The following is a 23,302-nucleotide window of genomic DNA, read 5'->3' on the forward strand; positions in this document are numbered from 1 at the left end:
GCTAAGCCTGCGCGTCTGGAGCCTGTGCTCCGCAATGGGAGAGGCCACGACAGTGAGAGGCCCGCGTCCCGCCAAAAAAAAAAAAAAAAAAACTTGGCTTTTTACCATCTAGAATTTACTCCTTCACTTTGAAATTCTTACCTAAAAATTATTTATATCCTTGGAGAATGTTTTTATTCCTTTAGAAATGATTTTTTTTTTTTTTTTTTTTTTTGGCTGCACCTCACGGCTTGCAGGATCTTAGCTCCCTGGCCAGGGATTGAACCCATGCCCCTGCAGTGGAAATGCGGAGTCCTAACCACTGGACCTCCAGGGAAGTCCCCAGAAATGATACACTGATTGCTCTGTGTACATGGTTGGGTTACTGATAAAGAAGGAAGAATTACTACATTCAGATGTGGGTTGGAGGGAAGACAGATCACCTTTTCTATACCTGTTTGTACCAAATTCTGGAAATTATCTTGGTATGAATCCTTACCGCTGCCCTCTGAATTGTGGGGTTATCATTCCCATTTCACACATACTGAGGCCAAGGCTCAGAGGACCCAGGTGACTCATTAAAGGCCACACAGCTTGTGAAGGGCAAGAGCCAAAGTCCAAACCCATGTGTCACAGACCCCCATCCACACCTTGCCAGATGGGGGGTGGGTATAGAAAGTCCTGGAAAAGCTGCGCAAGAAAGGCTTATCTTTGATTGAAGGGATCCAGGGTAGATGGGCTTCATGGTTTTTAACAGGTTGTTGGAGATTATTTGTGATTTCTCCAAGAGCAGCATCCCTCTGAAGTTTGGAAACAAACATCCTATTGTGTGTAATTCACAGCTCTTCACTGTAGATTGCTTTGTAGACAAGGTCTCCTTTCCAAGATTTGAATAAGTCTGTCTATTTTTTTTTTTCTTCTTTTGGCGGTACGCGTGCCTCTCACTGCTGTGGCCTCTCCCGTTGCGGAGCACAGGCTCCGGACGCGCAGGCTCAGCAGCCATGGCTCACGGGCCCAGCCGCTCTGCAGCATGTGGGATCCTCCCGGACCGGGGCATGAACCCACGTCCCCAGCATCGGCAGGCAGACTCTCAACCCCTGCGCCACCAGGGAGGCCCCTAAGTCTGTCTTTTGAGGTGCTCATTTTTAACTTTTCTGTGTATGGTCATTAGCTACTTGAACATTCTTTGTGTCTTCCTCAGTCAGTGTATGAAGCATTGTGATGAAATGTCTTTTGAAAATCAAGAATGGGAGACACTCTGCACCCCAGTGTATTATAAAGTCCTTGTCATGTGGATCAGGACTTCATAATACACTGTGACCAGGACACTGTAATGAGAAGCAGCACTCTGAGCCGGACCACCAAGTTCAAGTTCTCCAATGGGAAAAGAACAGACCAGTGGGGTCTTAGAGGGGTTTAGAGCCAACACAGATACCCACAGTCCAAGTTCAGCTAAGGAAGCAACATCAGTCAATGGCCTTTTCAAACCAGGAGCCCCAGGGCCAGCCCAGACCAGTGAGGAAGCAGATGCTGTCTGTAGGCAAATCCCCAGCACCACTGAGGGAGAGGCTTCCTTGTCCCCAGTGCTAGGCAGGACCTGCTTCTCCCCTCGCCTGAGCTCTTTCTGTGGGGATCAGCCAGCCTTTCCCCAGTAAATTCCACTCACCCCCGAGACGGGTCTACTGGAAATGCAGCCGCCTGACTGGCCTCCCCTAAATTTTCTTTAATCCTTAGGATCCTGAGGCTAAGGATTTTTTTTTTAATTCTTTTTTTAAAAATGAAAATAATATATAAGCCTTTTAAAAGTTAATTCTTTTTTAAAATGAAACTGATACATAAGCTTGGAAAAAGTGAGGAAGAAAGGAAGGAACTTTAAAAATATAGTATAATAGGTTTTAAACCAAATGTGAAAGTCACCTTCACTCCCCGCTTCTGTTTCCCAGATTTAACCAGAGTTGATAGTTTCCTTTGTATCTTTGGAGAAGTTCTATCCATAATATGTGTAAGCCTTTTTAAAATTTATGTGTGATTTTTACTCTTCCATGTCTTACCTTTTTAATTTAATATCTATTACAGATCTTTCCAGAACATCCATACAGATCTACCTCTTTATTTTCTCTTCATTTATTTATTTTATTAGGATTAAATATAAAAATATTTCAGTGAGATATGGGTGTTCTGAACTCTTAAGTGTCTAACAACATAGCTAAAAGTAAGTGAACACCAAACTTGGCAGAATTACTAAGAGAAATCGATCGATCCATAATTAGAGTGATGACCTAACCAGGTCTTTCAGAAACTGATACAGATCAATAGGCCAAAAGCAAAGAATAATGACATAGGAGGTTTGAATCACCTCATTAACAAGTTTGATTGAGTGGAAATATGAGGGACTCTGTATTCAACAGAGTGCACATTCTGTACACACTCTCATGGGATGTTTAGAAAAGTGGGCATATACTTGCTGTAAAGGAAATCTCACTGCTAGTCTTGTGGTTGTAATTTCTGAAGTGGCTTTGTCATTTCCCTCTCTTTCTTTCCTGAGTTAGTTCTACCAGTTCCTATTTCACATCTGCCTATTTTCTGACCATCTAAACTGAATTCCTTTATTTCTGCTTTATGTTCTTCTTTCTTAGCTGTAATTGCTTTGTAAAGACTTTGCTGCTTTCTTTTTAATTCATGATGGAAATGAAATGTGGGGTATAGTTTTCATCTGCTCATGGCAGCATTTTTCAGGTGAAATTTTATCATCCCTCGTGAAGGTGGGCTTCTCTCTTTCATCATTTTTCATATGCTGTCTTTGCAGGATGCTGAGCTTATTCCTCAGCACTATCAGGAATCATGTCCTTTCCCCGCTTTGCTTTTCTCAGTCATGCTTAATAACATCTGATACAGATGGGTGTGCTTCTATAATTTACTTGACAGATTGTCTGACTCACTAGTTTGAAAGGAAGGGTTTGTGTCTCTTTGACTCACAGCTGACCCTGGTAGCTAAATCAGTACCTTATACATAATCAGTACTCGATAAATATTTGTTGAATAAATTAGCACCAAAAAAAAAAAAAACAGATCTGGAATTAAATTGGTCATCTCAAAGCCCATTTATTAAGGTTTTAATACATTGTTACAGGAAGCGTGGAAGCCAGGAATCTGAGGGAGGAGGGAACCCACTGTTTGTCCAAATAATCATCTCCATACTGACTCCTGAGTGCCAGGGGGAATGTGCTTCACATTAAGGCATTGAGCCCCTGCTCTCTAACACACTGCTAGTAGAATATAAAATGCCTCTTCCCCTGTATGGGGAAGGTTTGGCAAGATACACATGCCAGTTGATGTAGCCATTTGGACTCTTAAGAATTTTTCCCATAAAAGTGGTCACACAGTCTGCACGGTCTTGTGTATGGTAAGAAAATCTTAAATAGCTGTCATTTGAGGTTAGCGTTCAGAGCTGGGTCCATACACCTCAGGGGTGCATTTGATGACCCCTTGAAACAGGGCAGAAAAGTCACAACTATTTATATTTATTTTCTAAATAAAAGATCGAAATTCAGCTTCACTAATATTTACAATTAGAATGACTCTACACCATCGCTCAATCAGCAGTTTTGGGTGAGATGGCCAGTTAGACACTGAATTTCCAGGGGAAGGAGGACAGAAGTTCCCACCTCACTTGTTGATTTGTTTTTAACCTATGACTGCTTTTTGCAGTTTCCACGTGTCCAGTTGAGTGGATTTCTAGATTATTCTCTAATTCGATATTATAAAGGCACAAACAGCCTCAGCCGTTTCAGGACATGACCCTCACTCTTCCAGGGACGCCCTGGCGGAAGGAGCAGACGGAGGACCTGCAGCGGGTGCTCAGGACCGTGGACAGCGAGATCCCACTGGTCCTTGTCAGCGGCAACCATGACGTGGGCAATGTCCCCACCCCCGAGACCATCGCGGAGTTCCAGCGGACTTGGGGAGATGACTATTTCAGCTTCTGGGTTGGGGGCGTCCTGTTCCTCATCCTCAACTCCCAGTTCTTATACGATGCCTCCATGTGCCCTGCCTTGAAGCAGGCCCAGGACCAGTGGCTGGACCAGCAGCTGAGCATCGCAGGGCAGCGGAAGTGCCAGCACGCCATCGTCTTCCAGCACATCCCGCTGTTCCTGCAGAGCATCGACGAGGACGACAGCTACTTCAGCCTCACCAGGTTGGTGCGGAAGGAGATGGCGGACAAGTTCTCCCGAGCAGGTAGGCCTGGGGCCCCAGGTGTCTGGGTGATCTGGAGAGGAGGTGTCCAGACCCTTCTGCCCCTCTGTGGCCTGGCAAAGGGGAGAGAGGATGGGGCTTTGGGCAGGACTGGATTCTAATCCCAGCTCTGGCACTCATGGCTGTGTGGCCTTAGATGAGCCGCCTTGCCCGCCGAGCCTCAGCTTCCTCGTCTATAAAGTAGGAGTAGCAGCAGCAGCTGTCTCGTGGGGTGGCTGTGAGGATTCAGTGAGGAGGGGCCTGGACAGGATTAGAACAGCCCCAAGCTGAGTACTGAAGTCATAGCTACTCACACCTGAGGATGGGGACCCTGCAGGTTGGGGGTTATTGCGGGGCTGGGGGGGGGGCTGGGCAGGTCTGGTCTGAGTGTGGCTGTATGTGCCCCAGGCAAAGGAAGACGCCAGGAGTATCTTTTCTCATTTCTCTGGGAAGCAGGAACTTGCCCAAGGGCAGATGATATTTAAGAGCCAAACCCTACCAGTATTAGATGTAACCTGGGAAATCCTGGAACGTGGCTATAGGGCAGGTCCTGGAGCCTCATCAGTGTTCCTTTAGTGAGGTGGACTGAGTTCTCTTCCAGAAGTAAGAGGAGAAATCTGTTCAGTCTGATCTTAACCCTGCTGTGAATTTTAAGCTAATCATACATATGACACATACGTGAGCACACACACACACACACACACACACACACACACACAATGAGGACACTCCATTTCTAGAGATCTCAATTCCGGTGGCGCTGTGTGCACCGCCAGCCCACACACCTCATTTCTCCTCCTGGGAGCACCTGCAGCTTTCCTCTCACAAGAAATGGTGCCTTCTCAGCCGGTTCCCTGCGTTACCACTGCCTTGGCAGGATTCCAATTTTGACGGCTGTTGTGTCTCTTGTTTTGGTCCTAATGCCTCCTTTCAGATCTTTCCAGAGTGTACGTCATCAAACGCCTCTAAAATATAAATACATTCTTTTATTTGTTATGGGGTAGGGAGAAGGGAGGGGCCCCGACCCAATAAGTAGCAAGCATTCATTAAAAAAAAAATCCTGGCACTCTTTTCACCTTTGAGCATTAAATGTGTTCACATTTACTTGTGAAAAGTACAATAGGCCCTTCTGTATTTTCGAGACATTTTACAAAAAGCTTGCATAATTGGAGACATTTTCCAACTGTTCCATGGAGATGAAGTTGGAAAACTTTTATCAAAGCCTTTGAAATTTTATGCCATGCTTGAGTTGGTGCAGAAAACCAACTTTTTTTTGTTTTTGTTGACAAGGAAATAAAGTGTCAAGATGGCATCAGCACCACCACAGAGACTATTTTGTAACAGAGAATAATGCCAGAGAGAACACTTAGTGCCACTGAAATGATTCCTTTAATATCAAATGTTAAATGATGCAAGTGCCATCCCCATGGCTGCTCTTTGTTGTCAGCCACATCCTTGAGTGGCATGGGGTTCTGGGTTTCCCACTGTAGGACGGAGCACATGCAGTCCAGGAGCAGCCCCAGATACTGAGACCTGGAGACGTTTATAAAGAGGGCGACCCCAGCTCTAACAGCGCATCCTTGGGGGAATCCTGCTGCCCACCCACCAGGAACCCCAGAGGGTGACATCGCATCTGAGATGCACCAGCCACCTCCCCCGTCAGGCCTGTAGCCCTGTAAGCTCAGGGAGGATTTGTCAGCACCCCCAGAGTTGGTCTGTGTCTCGGAGGTGGGCTCCAATTGTCCCAGCTCACAGAGACTGATATCTACCACCAGAATGGCATTTTATTAATTAAAAAAAAATTGTTTTAAACATCTTTATTGGAGTATAATTGCTTTACATTGGTGAGTTAGTTTCTGCTTTATAACAAAGTGAATCAGCTGTGCATATACGTATATCCCCATATCTTCTCCATCTCGCATCTCCCTCCCACCCTCCCTATCCCACCCCTCTAAGTAGTCACCAAGCACCAGGCTGATCTCCCTCTGCTGTGCGGCTGCTTCCCATTAGCTATCTATTTTACATTTTATTAATTTAGAGCAAGGCTGAAATCCTCCCCTTAACCCTAGCAGTGCAGTCTCTTCCCGTAGGCAAAACAGCATGGGAGGCCAAGTTATAATCAGGAGGTTGCTTGCTGAGTATGAGACAGAGCAGAGGGACTAGTTTTCTTATCTGCTCTTTATTTTTCAACAGAAGTATAATTGATTTACAATATTGTATTAGTTTCAAGTATACAACGTAGTGATTCAGTATTTTTGCAGATTATGCTCCATTATAAATTATTACAAGATATTGGGTATAATTCCCTGTGTTGTACAGTATATCCTTGTTACTTATCTATTTTATATATAGTGGTTGGTATCTGTTAATTCCATACCCCTAATTTGTCCCTTCTCCCTTCCCTCTCCCCTTTGATAACCACAAGTTTGTTTTCTATGTCTGTAAGTCTGTTTCTGTTTTGCATATACATTCATTGGTATTATTTTTTAGATTCCACATATAAGTGATATCATAGAGTATTTGTCTTTCTCTGTCTGACTTATGTCACTGGGCATAATAGTCTTTAGATCCGTCCGTGTTGCTGCAGATGGCAATATTCCTTCTTTTTTATGGCTGAGTAATATTCCTGTGTGTGTGTGTGTGTGTGTGTGTGTGTGTGTGTGTGTGTGTATCACATCTTCTTAATCCAGTTGTCTATTGATGGGCACTTGAGTTGCTTCCATGTCTTGGCTACTGTAAATAATCTTATCAGCTCTTAATGGCCTCTGGTGCTGGAGCTCTGCCTCTCCAGTAGGGCCTCCTTGCCCAGGAGGATTGATACTTCATGTGCCTTTAATTCTACCTCTCTAATAGCTCTCCAGCCTGTCCACTTCTTTAGGCCACCATTGCCTCTCAGCTGGGTGGTAGCAACAGTTTTGACTTGGTCCCCCAGCCCCAGTCTTGCCCCATTCTGGTCCATTCTCCACTACATCCAGAGGAGTATGTGGCCCAACAGCATCTACCCTTCTGAGGCCCCTTCATACATAGGATAAGGCTGTCCTCACCCTTTGTCACTGTCTCTGCCTCTTCCATTTCATCTGGCCAACGCCGCCTCAACTTTCTGTATGAGGCGCCCCCAGCCCTGCCCCGCCAGGTTATTCCTCAGCTTCCCTTGCTCCCAGTGCATTTGTAAGTCACCCTGTCTGAAGCCCCCCTAGACTCTCAGCTCCTTGAGTGCAGGGGAGGCCTGGCTCGGGTCTTAGCCTGTAATAAATGCTTCATCAGTGTTTGTGGAATGAGTGAAGGATGAACCTCTGATGCAGGCTCCTTCCCTCGGTGGCCAGCCAGCCCAGCTCATTTCTCTGTTTAGCACCCGCTGTGCACGTGGCACAGAGCAGACCAGGTCCCACTTGGTGGAACTCCCCGGCACAGCCTCTGCGTGGTGTGTTCCCAGTGTCGGGCACACATCATGCAGCCTCCTGGTCCCTCGGTTTTGGGTCAGGCCATGCGTGTGACTCTGCTCTGACCCACATGCTGACTTTCCAGGCTCACCCAGCAGTCAGTTGCTCTCTTCCCAAGTGGCCCCCTGCTGTTCCCATCAGGTACCACCTTCACTTATAGGCAGGTGTGCTCTTCTTGGTCACTGGCCTTAGGATCTTCCCTTAGACCTGATTGACCAGGCAAAAGCAGAGAGAAGAGTGCCCTTCCTGCAGTCACCTGTCAGTTTGAGTGGCTTCCCAAACCAGGCCCTTTGCTTAATGGCCTTTCAAACTCAGAACAAAGCATCGGCAGCGTTGGGAAGATATCGGGATCAGATGCAGTCACAGCTCCGTGGCAGCCTGAGGGGCCAGCTTGGTTTGGGAGCACAGGTAGGTGGGCTGTCGTGGGGAATGCAGGCCCCCACGACTCAGTAATGCCGGAGATCGCTCAGGTCACAGCCATGTAGTTCTTGAACTCATTTTGGAAAGCCAGAAGTTCAGGTGACATTCTGTGAAATTCGTTAACTTAAAGACCATGATCAAATTGGGGGTGATGATGGCAGACGGTATTTAATACTGCCTCCAGCTTTTTTTCCCCACAGCAATATTATTCCCTAATACTATTTCAGTCTCATTTATCTCCTTGTGCTAAAATGCCAGTACTCAAAAATATGTCAAAAGCTTATCAGAATATCAGGGTAGCTTTTAATTATGATAATTGTGTTGTTATAAAATATCCTTTTAAAGAGCACATCCCTCCTCAAACCACCATGGAGGTAACACCCAGCTTCCTTCCAGCAAGCTTAATGAATAATTCTGAATCATTGTGTGGGATGAATAAATGATTTAATAATGAGCATCAACAATCATCTCACATTGTGGCATTAATTTTCTAAACGGGATGAGGTAAATGAGGAGGAGGGCTGTTACTATACAATGGGCCACCGTGTGTGTAGGGATGCGTTCTTTGAATCAAAGCCTCCAGCCTCCGAGCTCAGGTTTCCCTAGAAACAGACGCATTCTGCTTCTCTGTTTGAAGCTCAATAAAAAAACCTTCTCTGTATGATGCGGAAATGTTGTCAATAGCCAGTACAAATAAACAGTTACCGGGGCAGGACACATGCACAGATGTGAAACGGCACAGTTATTTTCCATCTTCTTTGCTCTGCCTGAGGATAATCAATTTCATCACATCCACGGGACGTAGAAATTGGTTTTCCCCTTAATTCACCTGATACCTAGTTGGAGTTGCAAAGACAGTAGATAATGAAATCTTGGTCGAACCTCCTGGCCATTGTCTGTATCCCTCATGCCTTTTTCAGCAGAAGGTTAATATGTGACCCAGTTAATACAGATTTCAATTTACAAACTCAATCTTGAAAAACAAAAGTCTAGCTCTTTAACTGACCCTGTTTCCCTTGATGTCTCGATACCTTTTCTTTTTTCCATTCTCAACACAGAGATTAGAACTGTGTAGTAGAAAGCCCAGAGTGAATTTGGCAATTATGAAAAATTGCAATAAGTTGATCTTTCCTGTAAAAGCTAATGAGTAATTTCACAGAATTATAGTTTCACCTCTATTTATGCTTTTTAAAAAAAAACTAGGAAGAGATCTTAGCCCATATACCGTTATGGTTTTAGAATTTCAAAGTTTTAAAGAACAAAAAGGTCAGGTTTCCAGGGTCTACTTCACAGGAAGAATGAAACATCAAATCCTACTCTGACATCTAATATTGAGTTGTATTGAAATTATTTGTTTCCATCCTGATTCCTCCAGGAAATGGAGTCCCAGCTTTGTTCACCTCTATAAACCCAGCCCCTAGCGTAGACTATCACATAGTAGCCTCTCAATAAATAGATATGGAATTGAGTTAAACTTGATTCATATCTACTATTCAGCAGAATCACAGGTAATGTCCATGTTACCTCTGGATTGGTATTTACCAGCTGACTTTTGGATGGGAAATGCATCACCTGGAGCAGGGGTCAGCAAACCTTCCCTGCAAAGGGTCAGACAGTGAACGTTTTGGGGTGTGGTCTCTGTAGCGACTGCTCAGCTTGGCCTCTGTAGCATGAAAATAGCCACAAACGGTACGTAAGCAAGTGGGTGTGACTGGGTTCTGGTAAAACTTTACACTAACAGGTGGTGGGCCTGCAGGCCATAGTTTTCCCATCCTTGGCTTAGAGAGACGTTCCTGATACAGCGGGAGGCTCTTTCTCTCCCATGAGACAACATGCACACGTCTAATTCCAGGCTGCTCTGATGACCCCCCTTGTACAACTGCCGACTCACTGAAGGTCTGCCCAGAAGGGGCCCCGGGTTCCTCAGTGGAGAGCATGCCTGGGTGCAGCTCATCCCGCTGGAGGCCCATGATGTGGTGAAGGTGGGAGGGCTCCTGGGGCACTGAAAATCAAACGCTTGGGTGTTTAACGTGTTAGAAAAAAAACTATAACTAGCTCATCAAGTGAAAGAAAAATAATAAATGACAGGTAGCATGGGTAGTGTGCGGGTAAGGCCGAACTTGTGATGGCGGTACAAGCGGTGGCATGCTCATGAGGGTGGGCTATAAGACCGTTTAAGGTCACAGGTCAGCGGGTGGGCTTGGCTTCAGACAGACCTGGATTCAAATCCTTTGGTGCTACTCCCCAGTGAAGCGGCTTCCTGTAATCTGCTGAACATCTTTCTGCCTTAGTTTACTCACTTGTTAAAGGAGGGTACTCGTCCCAACCTCATAGTGTTGGTGTGAGAATCAAGTAAAGGGAGGCGTGTATAAGAGCACTTAGCCCCATGCCTGGGACATGGCATGTGCTTGATGAAGGGTGGTTTGTCGTCACCTGGCCCTGGACCGTGGTGCGAGCCCACAGCTGGCAAGTTAGCTTTACCCGGGGTCTGGCTTCTTCCTTTCATGAGAGCAGCGCTTCTCACTCCTGGTGCTGCCTGGAGCAGGCAGCGTCTTCTTGGGAGGGTGTACGTGAGGGGGCACAAAGCATGGAGAGGCACATCAAGCCTGGGGACGTGCCTGCAGTTTGCTGCCATAACTTTATATATTGAAAAAGGGAGAGGAATTAGCAATTCTTTTTAGAATACAAACTAAGGAAGTGAAGCTAGACAAGAAACCTCTTGGCTTCTGGGCTACGCAGGAAGATAGACTGTGTCTCAAGGAGTCTGAGGTTTTTCGGGGTGAATGAGGAATGTACACTATTTTCAGTTTTGTCGAAAGGGGTATTAGTTTAAAAGGTTGGGAAACATTGAACTAGATGGAAAATTCCTATGGAACTTAGTGAGAGGATTTGACTCTGCATTTTTTTTAAAGCACACACCTCACCAATTAATGTGCTAATAAACACACTTTGGAATGCGTAATCTCATAGTCAGATTTTTCTGAATCCAGCAAGTGGGTCCACAAGGCAGTGGCTGTCATCAGACAACACGCTTTGTTTGTTAGTTTGTTTTTGGCCACACGGCAATGTGGGAATCTTAGTTCCCTGACTAGGGATGGAACCCATGCCCCCTGCAGTGGAAGCGCATAGGGACTGCCAGGGAAGTCCCAATGCCCTCTTTAAAATGCACTAAAAAATCTATCTCATTGGTTCTCTTTTTAACTGACTTTCAAGTGAGAACTCAACAAACAGGCCTTTTTTTGAGCATCTGTAGAATTCAGAGCTTCTGGGGGCATATGTCAGCTTGAGGAATTTTACCCTCCTTAATTTACATTTGGTCTTGAATTCATCTTCCAGGTTTGGTCTGCTGTATGTTTCAATCAGTTCACCATAAAACATCATGCTTTAGTCATTTTATGTCTGTGTTTCATTCACTGTAAACCAAGATAAAAGACCAACTACGGAAGCTACATCTGGTGCGAAGTGATGGATTACATTTCTCACTTTGGACGTATCCTTAACAGTTGGGCTAATTAAAGTTAAAATCAAGTCCTGATAGTAACTATTTATAAATTGAGAATCTGGCATGTGTATGTGTGTGCTGCCTGTTCCCAAAGTTAAGTCAGCATTTATCCATTCAACAAATAGCCTGGGCCCTGTGCTGGGCACCCAGGGCAGCAATGCACAAAACAGAGTATTATAGGTCACCCTCAAACTAAAAACTCAAAATCTTGTTGAAAAATCCCATTGCAGCATTTCAAAAAGGAGCCACAAGTACATGGGAAACAGCAATGTCTGTTAAAGCGTATGAAGTCAAAATATTATATCTTTTCTTTCTAGGTCACGTTTTATAAATAGCAGTTAGTGTCATTTTCAAATGAGCGGTGGGATTCCTTTGTAAAATTGAATTATCCCTCGCTTAGCTAAACACTCTTTTTTTGTGTTTGGTTTTTCTTTTTTTTGTTGTCTTTTTTATACTGCAAGTTCTTATTAGTCATCAGTTTTATACACATCAGTGTATACATGTCAGTCCCAACTGCCCATTCATCACACCACCATCCCCACCCCACTGCAGTTTTCCCCCCCTTGGTGTCCATACATTTGTTCTCTACATCTGTGTCTCAACTTCTGCCCTGCAAACCGGTTCATCTGTACCATTTTTCTAGGTTCCACATACATGCATTAATATACGATATTTGTTTTTCTCTTTCTGACTTACTTCACTCTGTATGACAGTCTCTAGATCCATCCACATCTCAACAAATGACTCAATTTCGTTCCTTTTTATGGCTGAGTAATATTCCATTGTATATATGTACCACAACTTCTTTATCCATTCGTCTGTTGATGGGCATTTAGGTTGCTTCCATGACCTGGCTATTGTAAATAGTGCTGCAATGAACATTGGGGGGCGTGTGTCTTTATGAATTATGGTTTTCTATGGGTATATGCCCAGTAGTGGGATTGCTGGATCATATGGTAATTCTATTGTTAGTTTTTTAAGGAACCTCCATACTGTTCTCCATAGTGGCTGTATCAATTTACATTCCCACCAACAGTGCAAGAGGGTTCCCTTTTCTCCACACCCTCTCCAGCATTTGTTGTTTGTAGATTTTCTGATGATGCCCATTCTAACTGGTGTGAGGTGATACCTCATTGTAGTTTTGATTTGCATTTCTCTAATAATTAGTGATGTTGAGCAGCTTTTCATGTGCTTCTTGGCCATCTGTATGTCTTCTTTGGAGAAATGTCTATTTAGGTCTTCTGCCCATTTTTGGATTGGGTTGTTTGTTTTTTTAATATTGAGCTGCATGAGCTGTTTATATATTTTGGAGATTAATCCTTTGTCCGTTGATTCATTTGCAAATATTTTCTCCCATTCTGAGGGTTGTCTTTTCGTCTTGTTTATGGTTTCCTTTGCTGTGCAAAAGCTTTGAAGTTTCATTAGGTCCCATTTGTTTATTTTTGTTTTTATTTCCATTACTCTAGGAGGTGGATCAAAAAAGATCTTGCTGTGATTTATGTCAAAGAGTGTTCTTCCTATGTTTTCCTCTAAGAGTTTTATAGTGTCCGGTCTTACATTTAGGTCTCAAATCCATTTTGAGTTTATTTTTGTGTATGGTGTTAGGGAGTGTTCTGATTTCATTCTTTTACATGTAGCTGTCCAGTTTTCCCAGCACCACTTATTGAAGAGACTGTCTTTTCTCCATTGTATATCTTTGCCTCCTTTGTCATAGATTAGTTGACCATAGGTGCGTGGGTTTATCTCTGGGCTTTCTATCTTGTTCCATTGATCTACGTTTCTGTTTTTGTGCCAGTACCATATTGTCTTGATTACTGTAGCTTTGTAGTATAGTCTGAGGTCTGGGAGTCTGATTCCTCCAGCTCGGTTTTTTTCCCTCAAGATTGCTTTGGCTATTCGGGGTCTTTTGTGTCTCCATACAGATTTTAAGGTGATTTGTTCTAGTTCTGTAAAAAATGCCATTGGTAATTTGATAGGGATTGCATTGAATCTGTAGATTGCTTTGGGTAGTATAGTCATTTTCACAATATTGTTTCTTCCAATCCAAGAACATGGTATATCTCTCCAGCTGTTGGTGTCATCTTTAATTTCTTTCATCAGTGGCTTATAGTTTTCTGCATACAGGTCTTTTGTTTCCCTAGGTAGGTTTATTCCTAGGTATTTTATTCTTTTTGTTGCAATGGTAAATGGGAGTGTTTCCATAATTTCTCTTTCAGGTTTTTCATCATTAGTGTATAGGAATGCCAGAGATTTCCATGCATTAATTTTGTATCCTGCTACTTTACCAAATTCATTGATTAGCTCTAGGAGTTTCCTGGTGGCATTTTTAGGATTCTCTATGTATAGTATCATGTCATCTGCAAACAGTGACAGTTTTACTTCTTCTTTTCCAACTTGTATTCCTTTTATTTCTTTTTCTTCTCTGATTGCCGTGGCTAGGACTTCCAAAACTATGTTGAATAATAGTGGTGGGAGTGGACATCCTTGTCTCGTTACTGATCTTAGAGGAAATGCTTTCAGTTTTTCACTACTGAAAATGACGTTTGCTGTGGGTTTGTCGTATATGGCCTTTATTATGTTGAGGTAGGTTCCCTCTATGCCCACTTTCTAGAGGGTTTTTATCATAAATGGGTGTTGAATTTTGTCAGAAGCTTTTTCTGCATCTGTTGAGATGATCATATGGTTTTTATCCTTCAGTTTGTTAATAAGGTGTATCACATTGATTGATATGCATATATTGAAGAATCCTTGCATCCCTGGGATAACTCCCACTTGATCATGGTGTATGATCCATTTAATGTGCTGTTGGATTCTGTTTGCTAGTATTTTGTTGAGGATTATTGCATCTGTATTCATCAGTGATATTGGTCTGTAATTTTCTTTTTTTGTAGTATCTTTGTCTGGTTTTGGTATCAGGGTGATGGTGGCCTCATAGAATGAGTTTGGGAGTGTTCCTTCCTCTGCAGTTTTTGGAAGAGTTTGAGAAGGATGGGTGTTAGCTCTTCTCTAAATGTTTGATAGAATTCACCTGTGGAGCCATCGGGTCCTGGATTTTTGTTTGTTGGAAGATTTTTAATCACAGTTTCAATTTCATTACTTTTGATTGGTCTATTCATATATTCTGTTTCTTCCTGGTTCAGCCTTGGAAGGTTATACCCCTCTAAGAATTTGTTCATTTCTTCCAGGTTGTCCATTTTATTGGCATAGAGTTGCTTGTAGTAGTCTCTTAGGATACGTTGTATTTCTGCAGTGTCTGTTGTAACTTCTCCTTTTTCATTTCTAATTTTATTGATTTGAGTCCTCTCCCTCTTTTTCTTGATGAGTCTGGCTAATGGTGTATCAATTTTGTTTATCTTCTCAAAGAACCAACTTTTAGTTTTATTGATCTTTGCTATTGTTTTCTTTGTTTCTATTTCATTTATTTCTGCTCTGATCTTTATGATTTCTTTCCTTCTGCTAACTTTGGGTTTTGTTTGTTCATCTTTCTCTAGTTCCTTTAGTTGTAAGGTTAGATTGTTTACTTGAGATTTTTCTTGTTTCTTGAGGTAAGCTTGTATAGCTATAAACTTCCCTCTTAGAACTGCTTTTGCTGCATCCCATAGGTTTTGGATCATCGTGTTTTCATTGTCATTTGTCTCTAGGTATTTTTTGATTTCCTCTGATTTCTTCAGTGATCTCTTGGTTATTTAGTCATGTATTCTTTAGCCTCCATGTGTTTGTGTTTTTTACATTTTTTTCCCTGTAATTCATTTCTAATCTCATAGTGTTGTGGTCAGAAGAGATGCTTGATATGATTTCAATTTTCTTAAATTTACTGAGTCTTGAGTTGTGACCCAAGATGTGATCTACCCTGGAGAATGTTCTGTGTGCACTTGAGAAGAAAGTGTAATCTGCTGTTTTTGGATGGAATGTCCTATAAATATCAATTAAATCTATCTGGTCTATTGTGTCATTTAAAGCTTCTGTCTCTTTATTTTCATTTTGGATGATCTGTCCATTGGTGTAAATGAGGTGTTCAAGTCCCCCAGTATTACTGTGTTACTGTCGATATCCTCTTTTATAGCTGTTAGCATTTGCCTTATGTATTGAGGTGCTCCTGTGTTGGGTGCACAATTGTTATATCTTCTTCTTGGATTGATCCCTTGATCATTATGTAGTGTCCTTCTTTGTCTCTTGTAACATTCTTTATTTTAAAGTCTATTTTATCTGATATGAGTATAGCTACTCCAGCTTTCTTTTGATTTCCATTTGCATGCAGTATCTTTTTCCATCCCCTCACTTTCAGCCTGTATGTGTCCCTAGGTCTGAAGTGGGTCTCTTGTAGGCAGTATATATGTGGGTCTTGTTTTTGTATCCATTTAGCCAGCCTGTGTCTTTTGGTTGGAGCATTTAATCCATTTATGTTTAAGGTAATTATTGATATGGATGTTCCTATGACCATTTTCTTAATTGTTTTGGGTTTGTTTTTGTAGGTCCTTTACTTCTCTTGTGTTTCCCACTTAGAGAAGTTCCTTTAGCATTTGTTGTAGAGCTGATTTGGTGGTGCTGAATTCTCTTAGCTTTTGCTTGTCTGTAAAGCTTTTGATTTCTCCATGGAATCTGAATGAGATCCTTGCCGGGTAGAGTAATCTTGGTTGTAGTTTCTTCCCTTTCTTCACTTTAAGTATATCATGCCAATCCCTTCTGGCCTGTAGAGTTTCTGCTGAGAAATCAGCTGTTAACCTTGTGGGAGTTCCCTTGTATGTTATTTGTCGTTTTTCCCTTGCTGCTTTCAATAATTTTCCTTTGTCTTTAATTTTTGCCAATTTGATTACTATGTGTCTCGGCATGTTTCTCCTTGGATTTATCCTGTATGGGACTCTCTGTGCTTCCTGGACTTGGGTGGCTATTTCCTTTCCCATGTTAGGGAAGTTTTCGACTATAATCTCTTCAGATATTTTCTCTGGTCCTTTCTCTCTCTCTTCTCCTTCTGGGACCCCTATAATGCGAATGTTGTTGCGTTTAATGTTGTCCCAGAGGTCTCTTAGGCTGTCTTCATTTCTTTTCATTCTTTTTGCTTTAGTCTGTTCTGCAGCAGTGAGTTCCACCATTCTGTCTTCCAGGTCACTTATCCGTTCTTCTGCCTCAGTTATTCTGCTATTGATTCCTTCTAGTGTAGTTTTCATTTCAGTTATTGTATTGTTCATCTCTGTTTGTTTGTTCTTTAATTCTCCTAGGTCTTTGTTAAACATTTCCTGCATCTTCTCGACCTTTGCCTCCATTCTTTTTCCGAGGTCCTGGATCATCTTCATTGTCATTATTCTGAATTCTTTTTCTGGAAGGTTGCCTGTCTCCACTTCATTTAGTTGTTTTTCTGGCATTTTATCTTCTTCCTTCATCTGGTACATAGCCCTCTGCCTTTTCATCTTGTCTGTCTTTCTGTGAAAGTGGTTTTTGTTCCACAGGCTGCAGGACTGTAGTTCTTCTTTCTTCTGCTGTCTGCCCTCTGGTGCTAAGCACTCTTACTTCCTATACTAGTTCAAGTATTTTTTTATTTACTGTACTTGCCGTCACTTAAAAGGCACTTACCCCGACTATGATTAACACTGTACATGAAAATTTAGAATATTGCTACGTAAAATAAGCTGGAAATTGCTTTAGTTTTGGTTTACAATTTTACTTAACAGAAATGTTTGCATATTGATGACTCATTTGGAAGTAAAAGAACGGCACCCATTTGGGTAAAGCCTCCTATGTACCCTGTCGTCACAACCCAGGGTCCTGTGAGTACAGGTGTCTGCAGTCCAGGTGAGGAACCTGAGCACGCAGCAGTGAGAAACCTGAGTCCATTTCAGATTTAAATTACAGACACACGAGAGGAAGGGAAAGAACTTCTCTTATATGTCTCCTTTACGCAAGGCCCTCCCCTACGCACTGGTGGAAGTGCAGGTGAGGAGTCCCTGCAGCACTGCTGCCTAGGTGGAAGGGGCCGAGTCCTGACCGGTGTGATGCTGCCTCAGCCACCAGCCTCCTGCCGGGCCACCTGCTGGATGGGGCCTTGTGGTCCCTCTCCCTTGGGGGACTGTAACCTCACTTTCTAACCTCACTTCCTCTGGGATGCCACTGAGGGCACCTAATGGAGCAGTTTTTTTCTCCTGAAAAAGGCAGAAGATGAGCAAGCTTATTGAGAGCCATGGCTAATATTCAGTTTTTTTATTCCTCACGTTATTGTCAGTGGCTTCTCACATTGTCACCGCAGCCTACACAGCGCCCCTCAAGGTGTTGGCGTTCTTGCCATTTTACTGACAAGCAAAGTCCTGGAGGCTGAATCGCTTCTTCAGGTCACAAAGCTAGGAAGCAGGGATAGAATATCTGTTTTTTGTGTGCATCAGATAAGATAATCCAGTACGTTGACACAGTATCTGGTTCCTGTTAAGTGTTCAATGATGATGGTGCTCTTAGTATTATCCATCTTACTATCACCGTTTTCATTATTATCATAAAAATATCTTAGGTGACTTGACATCAGAGTAATTGATGTGTAAGGAACCTATTTTCTCCCTTGCACAAGTTCACACCTCTCACCCACTGCTGGTGGCTAGAGTGTTGCCAAAGTTGGAGCCCAAGTCTTTCTGACTGTGTTCCTTCTACTCCTCTGCCCACCACACCAGGGTCCCACGTCCCTGAGTCAGCCCCACCATGTGCCACCTGTGGGTGCTAAAGACCCCAGGGTAACCAGCTCCCTTGACTATCAGTTTTACTTTATAAGCCATTTAAAACACAATTAACATTACATTCACATACTAATAATATTTCCCACTTATTAAATACTATGCTACAGGTACTATTGCTCTGATTTTATAGATAAGGGAACTGAGGCACAGAGAGACACCTCGGCTTACCCAGCTTCACACAGCTCGGCTCCAGTCCCAGGGCTCTGGCTCTGACCCCTGGCCTGTTAATCATGCTTTCGGGGTAATGAGTAGAATGCACTTTGGGCAAGGTGAGAAGAGCCAGGCCAGCTTGTGTTGGGACGATTCCCACCTGCTTGCAAACCACTTCCTCTCTCTACCTGCGCTCCTTCATGGGCTGCTCCGGGGAAGGAGCTGGTCCAGCCAGCCGTGGAGGCTTAGGATCACAACATCTGAAGGGGTCCTGCTGGGTGAAGGTCCAGGGAGTCCACTCAGGGTGTGGAATTCCTCTCTGGCCTCAGCAAGCAGCAGTCTTTTTTCAGAGTAAGCACCTCACCTCATCCTCTCATCCAGAGTGGGTGGACTGTGCCTTCTGCAGACAAAGATGCTGCTTGAAACAGGAAGGGATCTGTACACCCCGCCCTACCCCCCACACACACACCCCTTGCAGACTCTGACTTGCTCCCCTGGGATATAAGTGCAAGTGGGCTCCTACCAGAGGATTATGGGCACCAGAAAAAGCTTATTTTAAAAATGGCAGCTGTAGCTCATAGAAAATAGTGATAAAATAAAAATAAAGGTTGGTTTGAGATACTATCTTGAGAAAAGAGACAAATTATGGCAATCAGTTTATTTCAACTTGTATTTGATAAAATGTTGGTTGTTATTGCAGATATGCACCAACTCTTAGGATGAACAAAGAATGAATCAAGTGGCAATTTGGTTTCCTTGGCCTAAATTGTCTGAAATAATTGTTTGACAGCATCCTGCATTTGACATTGGCAACAGCATAATTGAGGGTCATTTTTATGAGAAAAAATATTTTCCGGTTTCGTCAGTTTTCTCAAGGGTCTTTTTCTGAATCTATCAGTAGTCCAATTATCACCCTTCTCTGGAACGTGTTTACGCATGAGTGTGTGTGTGTGTGTGTATTCTGCCAGAGCCTTGTTTGTCAATGACTTCCCCTGTGATTCAGGCAGTTCCCTGGTGTCACTTTTCATTGGCTTTATATAAAATCCTGTGTCTTTGTGGTTTAACAGAAAGCTTCCTCTGCCTGGTTGTACAGGTTGGGGGGTGGGGTTTAGTAGGGGCTTGGTTTATGAGTAATCCATTCATTAATGTTTTCTTGTTACTAAGAAGTTCTCTTTTCATACAGCTATGAAAATGCTATGATCATAGCATTTTAGAAGCATAAGATTATGTCATACAGAGCATTATCTCGTGTCATTAAAAATATTCTCCAGACCACAGATGTTTTATACCATGTAGACATACCATATTCATTGAACTCTTTTGCCACTATTGGACACTTAAGTTGTGTTTGATTTTTCTCTGTGATAAACACTACTGTTATGAAGTTCTTTGTGCACAAACAGGCCCAAATCTTAAAATAAGTACGCTTACATGTTTTTTATTTATGAAATGAATGCCTGAAATTGGTCATGGTAAGGCCAGGTCTGACCTGGAGTCATGTTTTGCTAAAGAGGTTCGACACTCTGACTGGAAGAGTTATGGAGCCCTTGACACTGGCATCGGGTACTGCGTATGGTCACATTCATCTTTGCCTTTTGAACACACTGCACGTGTTCTCTGCATTTGGAAACTAGGGGAACAAAGATGAGTAAGCTTTGGTCTTACCCTCAAGAAGATCAATCCTAGCTTAAGCTTAAGCTCAATCCTAGGGGCAAAGTCGGGAGGGAACCAGAGAATTACAACCAATGTGGGAAGCCTTAGAGTGGGTACTTCCTGACACATTAGAGATTTGTTTTTAATATTTAAATTCCTCTCTCTATAAGTCACATTTAAAGATATGTATGTACTTTGCTTGCTACCTGTTTGATAGGGGCGTGGTTTCCCCTAAGATTGTGTGAGTTGCATTGCATTTCCTTTCTCCTCCTTCCTTCATTGCCCGCCCCGCTTCCTTCTGTTACTTTAATTCATAACAACCTTTACTTCACGGCTGTGTCTTCATGAAGTTGCTCCATGAAATGTTTGCTTTGGGGGCACTCATTCAGTTAATCCAGTAGATCGGAGTTTGCCTACTCCGTGCTGAGCCTGCGTATCATGGTGAAGAGTGCTTTCAAGGAAAAGAAACCTTTCTGTGTGACGGATACGTCAGCGCCCAGAAGCACTGTGACTAGTGTCCCTGTTTCCTATCCTCTGATCAAGGTTATAGGACAGCTGCTCTCAACCTTGTTGAAGCCACTGACCCTCTGGCCAAAGGTGCCCATTCCTTAGAGGTGAAGCCAGGTGCCTCTGGGACAGCAGGGGCTGGTCAAAGGGGACATGGGTTATAATTTTATACAAGTTATGTAATTATAATTTTTTTTCTTAAAAACAATAAAAGGAGATCTTACAAGATGATAATATTTATTATTTGTGGGTGGTGAGAATATAAATGTTATATTATTTTTTTTCCTCATATGAATCTTCTAAGTTTCTCAAAAAATGAAAAAAGAATAAGAAAAGAATCCCTGTAATGAAGTCAGGGTCAGGGGTTGGCAGACTGTTTCTGTAAAGGGCCAGATAGTAAATGTCTTAGGCCTTGTGGGCCAAGAGGCAAAACTGAAGAGAATACAGAGGGGCTTATATGAACCTAAATGTAGCCATTTAAAAATATGGGAAGCGTTCTTAGTTCGCACCCCTTAAAGGCTACTAGATAATGAGCTGTGGTTTCCCAGCCCCTGGTCTGGAAACTTAAGATCAGTCTCCACTGACACTTGTATTTACGGATAATGGTTGCAGAGCCATCAGTTATTTTCAAAAGATTATGCCACTTAGCATTTTCCACACTTCATATCTTCTACCCACAAGCGAAAGACCAAAATCTAAGGGAGGAGGAGATTTTCTTTATAGCTGACTATGTTTTGGGTCTTTTAATAATAGCACACTCTGACTCCGTGCTGTGTTGTCTGTTTCTCACTTCCAGATTGCCTCCAAGTTGTCATATAGACATGGCCGAAGGTTACCCAGCACCCTGCCCCCTCCTCTGTGCCAGGCACTGCCTTGGGTCTGTGCCTTGGGTCCTGTTGAATGCTTGATGCTTGAGAAGGCAATTTCACAAGCCTTAGAAAGCATGTCAAGCAGATCCCTGACAGGGACTTCCCTGGTGGTGCAGTGGTTAAGAGTGTTCGAGCCCTGGTCCAGAAAGATCCCACATGCCGCGGGGCAGCTAAGCCTGTGTGCCGCAACTACTGAGCCTGCGCTCTTGAGCCTGCGAGCCACAACTTCTGAGCCCACGTGCCACAGCTACTGAAGCCCACGTGCCTAGAGCCCGTGCTCCACAACAAGAGAAGCCACCGCAATGAGAAGACCGTGTACCATAACGAAGAGTAGCCCCCGCTGTCCGCAACCAGAGAAAGCCCACAAGTAGCAACGAAGACCCAATGCAGCCAAAAATAAATAAATAAATAAATAAATAAATTTATTAAAAAAAAAAAAAAAAAAAAAGAAAACCCCAAAAACCTCGGCGATAGGGGTAAAGGGGGGGTTCATCACACTAGTTTGTTTACACTGTATCAAAAGAAGACCCCTGACAAGACAACACTCTGCTGGAGTCCTGTTGAACCCCACCCTGTGAAGGAAACATCCTGGGACGTTTTGTATTATCTTGTAAGAGCTTCCAAAGGCCAACTTACATCGTGTCTAAAAGCAGATTACTGGTCACCCCAAAAGACGAGTTACTGCCCTAAAAAGAATAGGATAGTATTCGCTCCTTTTGGCTGTACGTAATCGGAAACTCCAACCTGCCCAGCTCAGAGAATAAGGAAGTTTATTATCTCGTGTGGTTCAGGCTCTCAGACAAGTCTAACTTAGGGACCAGGATCTTACTGTGATTCTGCTGTCCTGTCCCCGCCACCGCCCCCCTTGCACACACACACCCAGTGTGGCCCTTTCGTTAGTTTGGACCTTCTCAGATGGCTGCTGTAGTTCTGGGCATAACGTTCAGACTTGACAACCCCCAAGAGGCAGAAAAGGGGGCTTTAAAAAAAAAAGAAGCAACACCTTTCCCAGGATGGACCCTCAGCAGGTATCCTCCCACAGCGGCATACCGAGGCCTGGCCACAGACCCTTTCCTAGCCCCATGGGTGGTCGTAGGAAGAGAACTGCCTCCATCCTGGTTCTGCGGATGCAGCCCATGACCTGCCAGAGCAAAATCAGGATCCTCTTAGCAAAGAGGAAAAGGAAGGGCATGGATATCGGGAGGCAACCAGCACTGCTTCCCACAGCAAGGAAGGAAGGACCCACATTTACACTTTATTTCAGAAACAGGACCGAGAAGTGTTGTGTCCACAGGGCGTGTTGGTGAGCCCGCGCTGGGGCTCAAACACATCATCTCTGAAACTCACAGCCACTCTGTGAGGGATCTGTTAACACCCCCTTTTTAAAATTGGGGAAGCGGACGTTTATAAGGAACATGGCAATTCTTTTTTAATATCAGTAAATACTGGTACTCTGCTTTTCCTTAGATAATATTGGCAGAGGGGAGATTTGAGTTTCTCCTCCAGGACACCTACTAAAATGCAGCTTATGAGTTGCCACAAATTTGATATATTCGTTCTCTATCCATCCATCCATCCTTCAACAGTCATTTATAGAGCAGCAGCCCTGTTATCTTCATTCTAGGGATGGATATTTAGTTAGATAGCCTTGGTCTCTGTCCTCACAGGCCAGCAGGGGACACCAGGATGGGAGCAAGAAACCTCAGGACAAAAGTAGAGGAATGTGCAAAGCATGGGAGGAAGGAGAATCAGCCCAGTCCAGCTTGGCCAGGGATGCTTTCCCCGTGGAGAGGAGCAGGCAGGGTCGTAAAGGATGAGTGAGAGTTCAGCAGGCAG

General features: G+C 43.4%; 1 protein-coding gene across 2 annotated transcripts in view; it reads left to right on the forward strand.

Moving 5' to 3' along the window:
• The window catches only part of CPPED1 (calcineurin like phosphoesterase domain containing 1), a 115,880-nt gene that overhangs the window by 72,571 nt on the left and 20,007 nt on the right, over positions 1 to 23,302 (forward strand). The window contains exon 3 of one of the 2 annotated variants that reach the window (XM_007462813.1): positions 3,793 to 4,215. The exons of the other annotated variant lie outside the window; for it this stretch is intronic. Within the exon in view, the coding sequence (XP_007462875.1) occupies positions 3,793 to 4,215 (423 nt within the window). The remainder of the gene's footprint in view (positions 1 to 3,792; positions 4,216 to 23,302) is intronic. 2 annotated transcript variants of the gene reach the window in all.

The sequence above is a fragment of the Lipotes vexillifer genome, unplaced genomic scaffold, assembly GCF_000442215.2.
Source record: "Lipotes vexillifer unplaced genomic scaffold, Lipotes_vexillifer_v1.1 scaffold306, whole genome shotgun sequence".
Classification (NCBI taxonomy): Eukaryota; Metazoa; Chordata; class Mammalia; order Artiodactyla; family Lipotidae; genus Lipotes; species Lipotes vexillifer.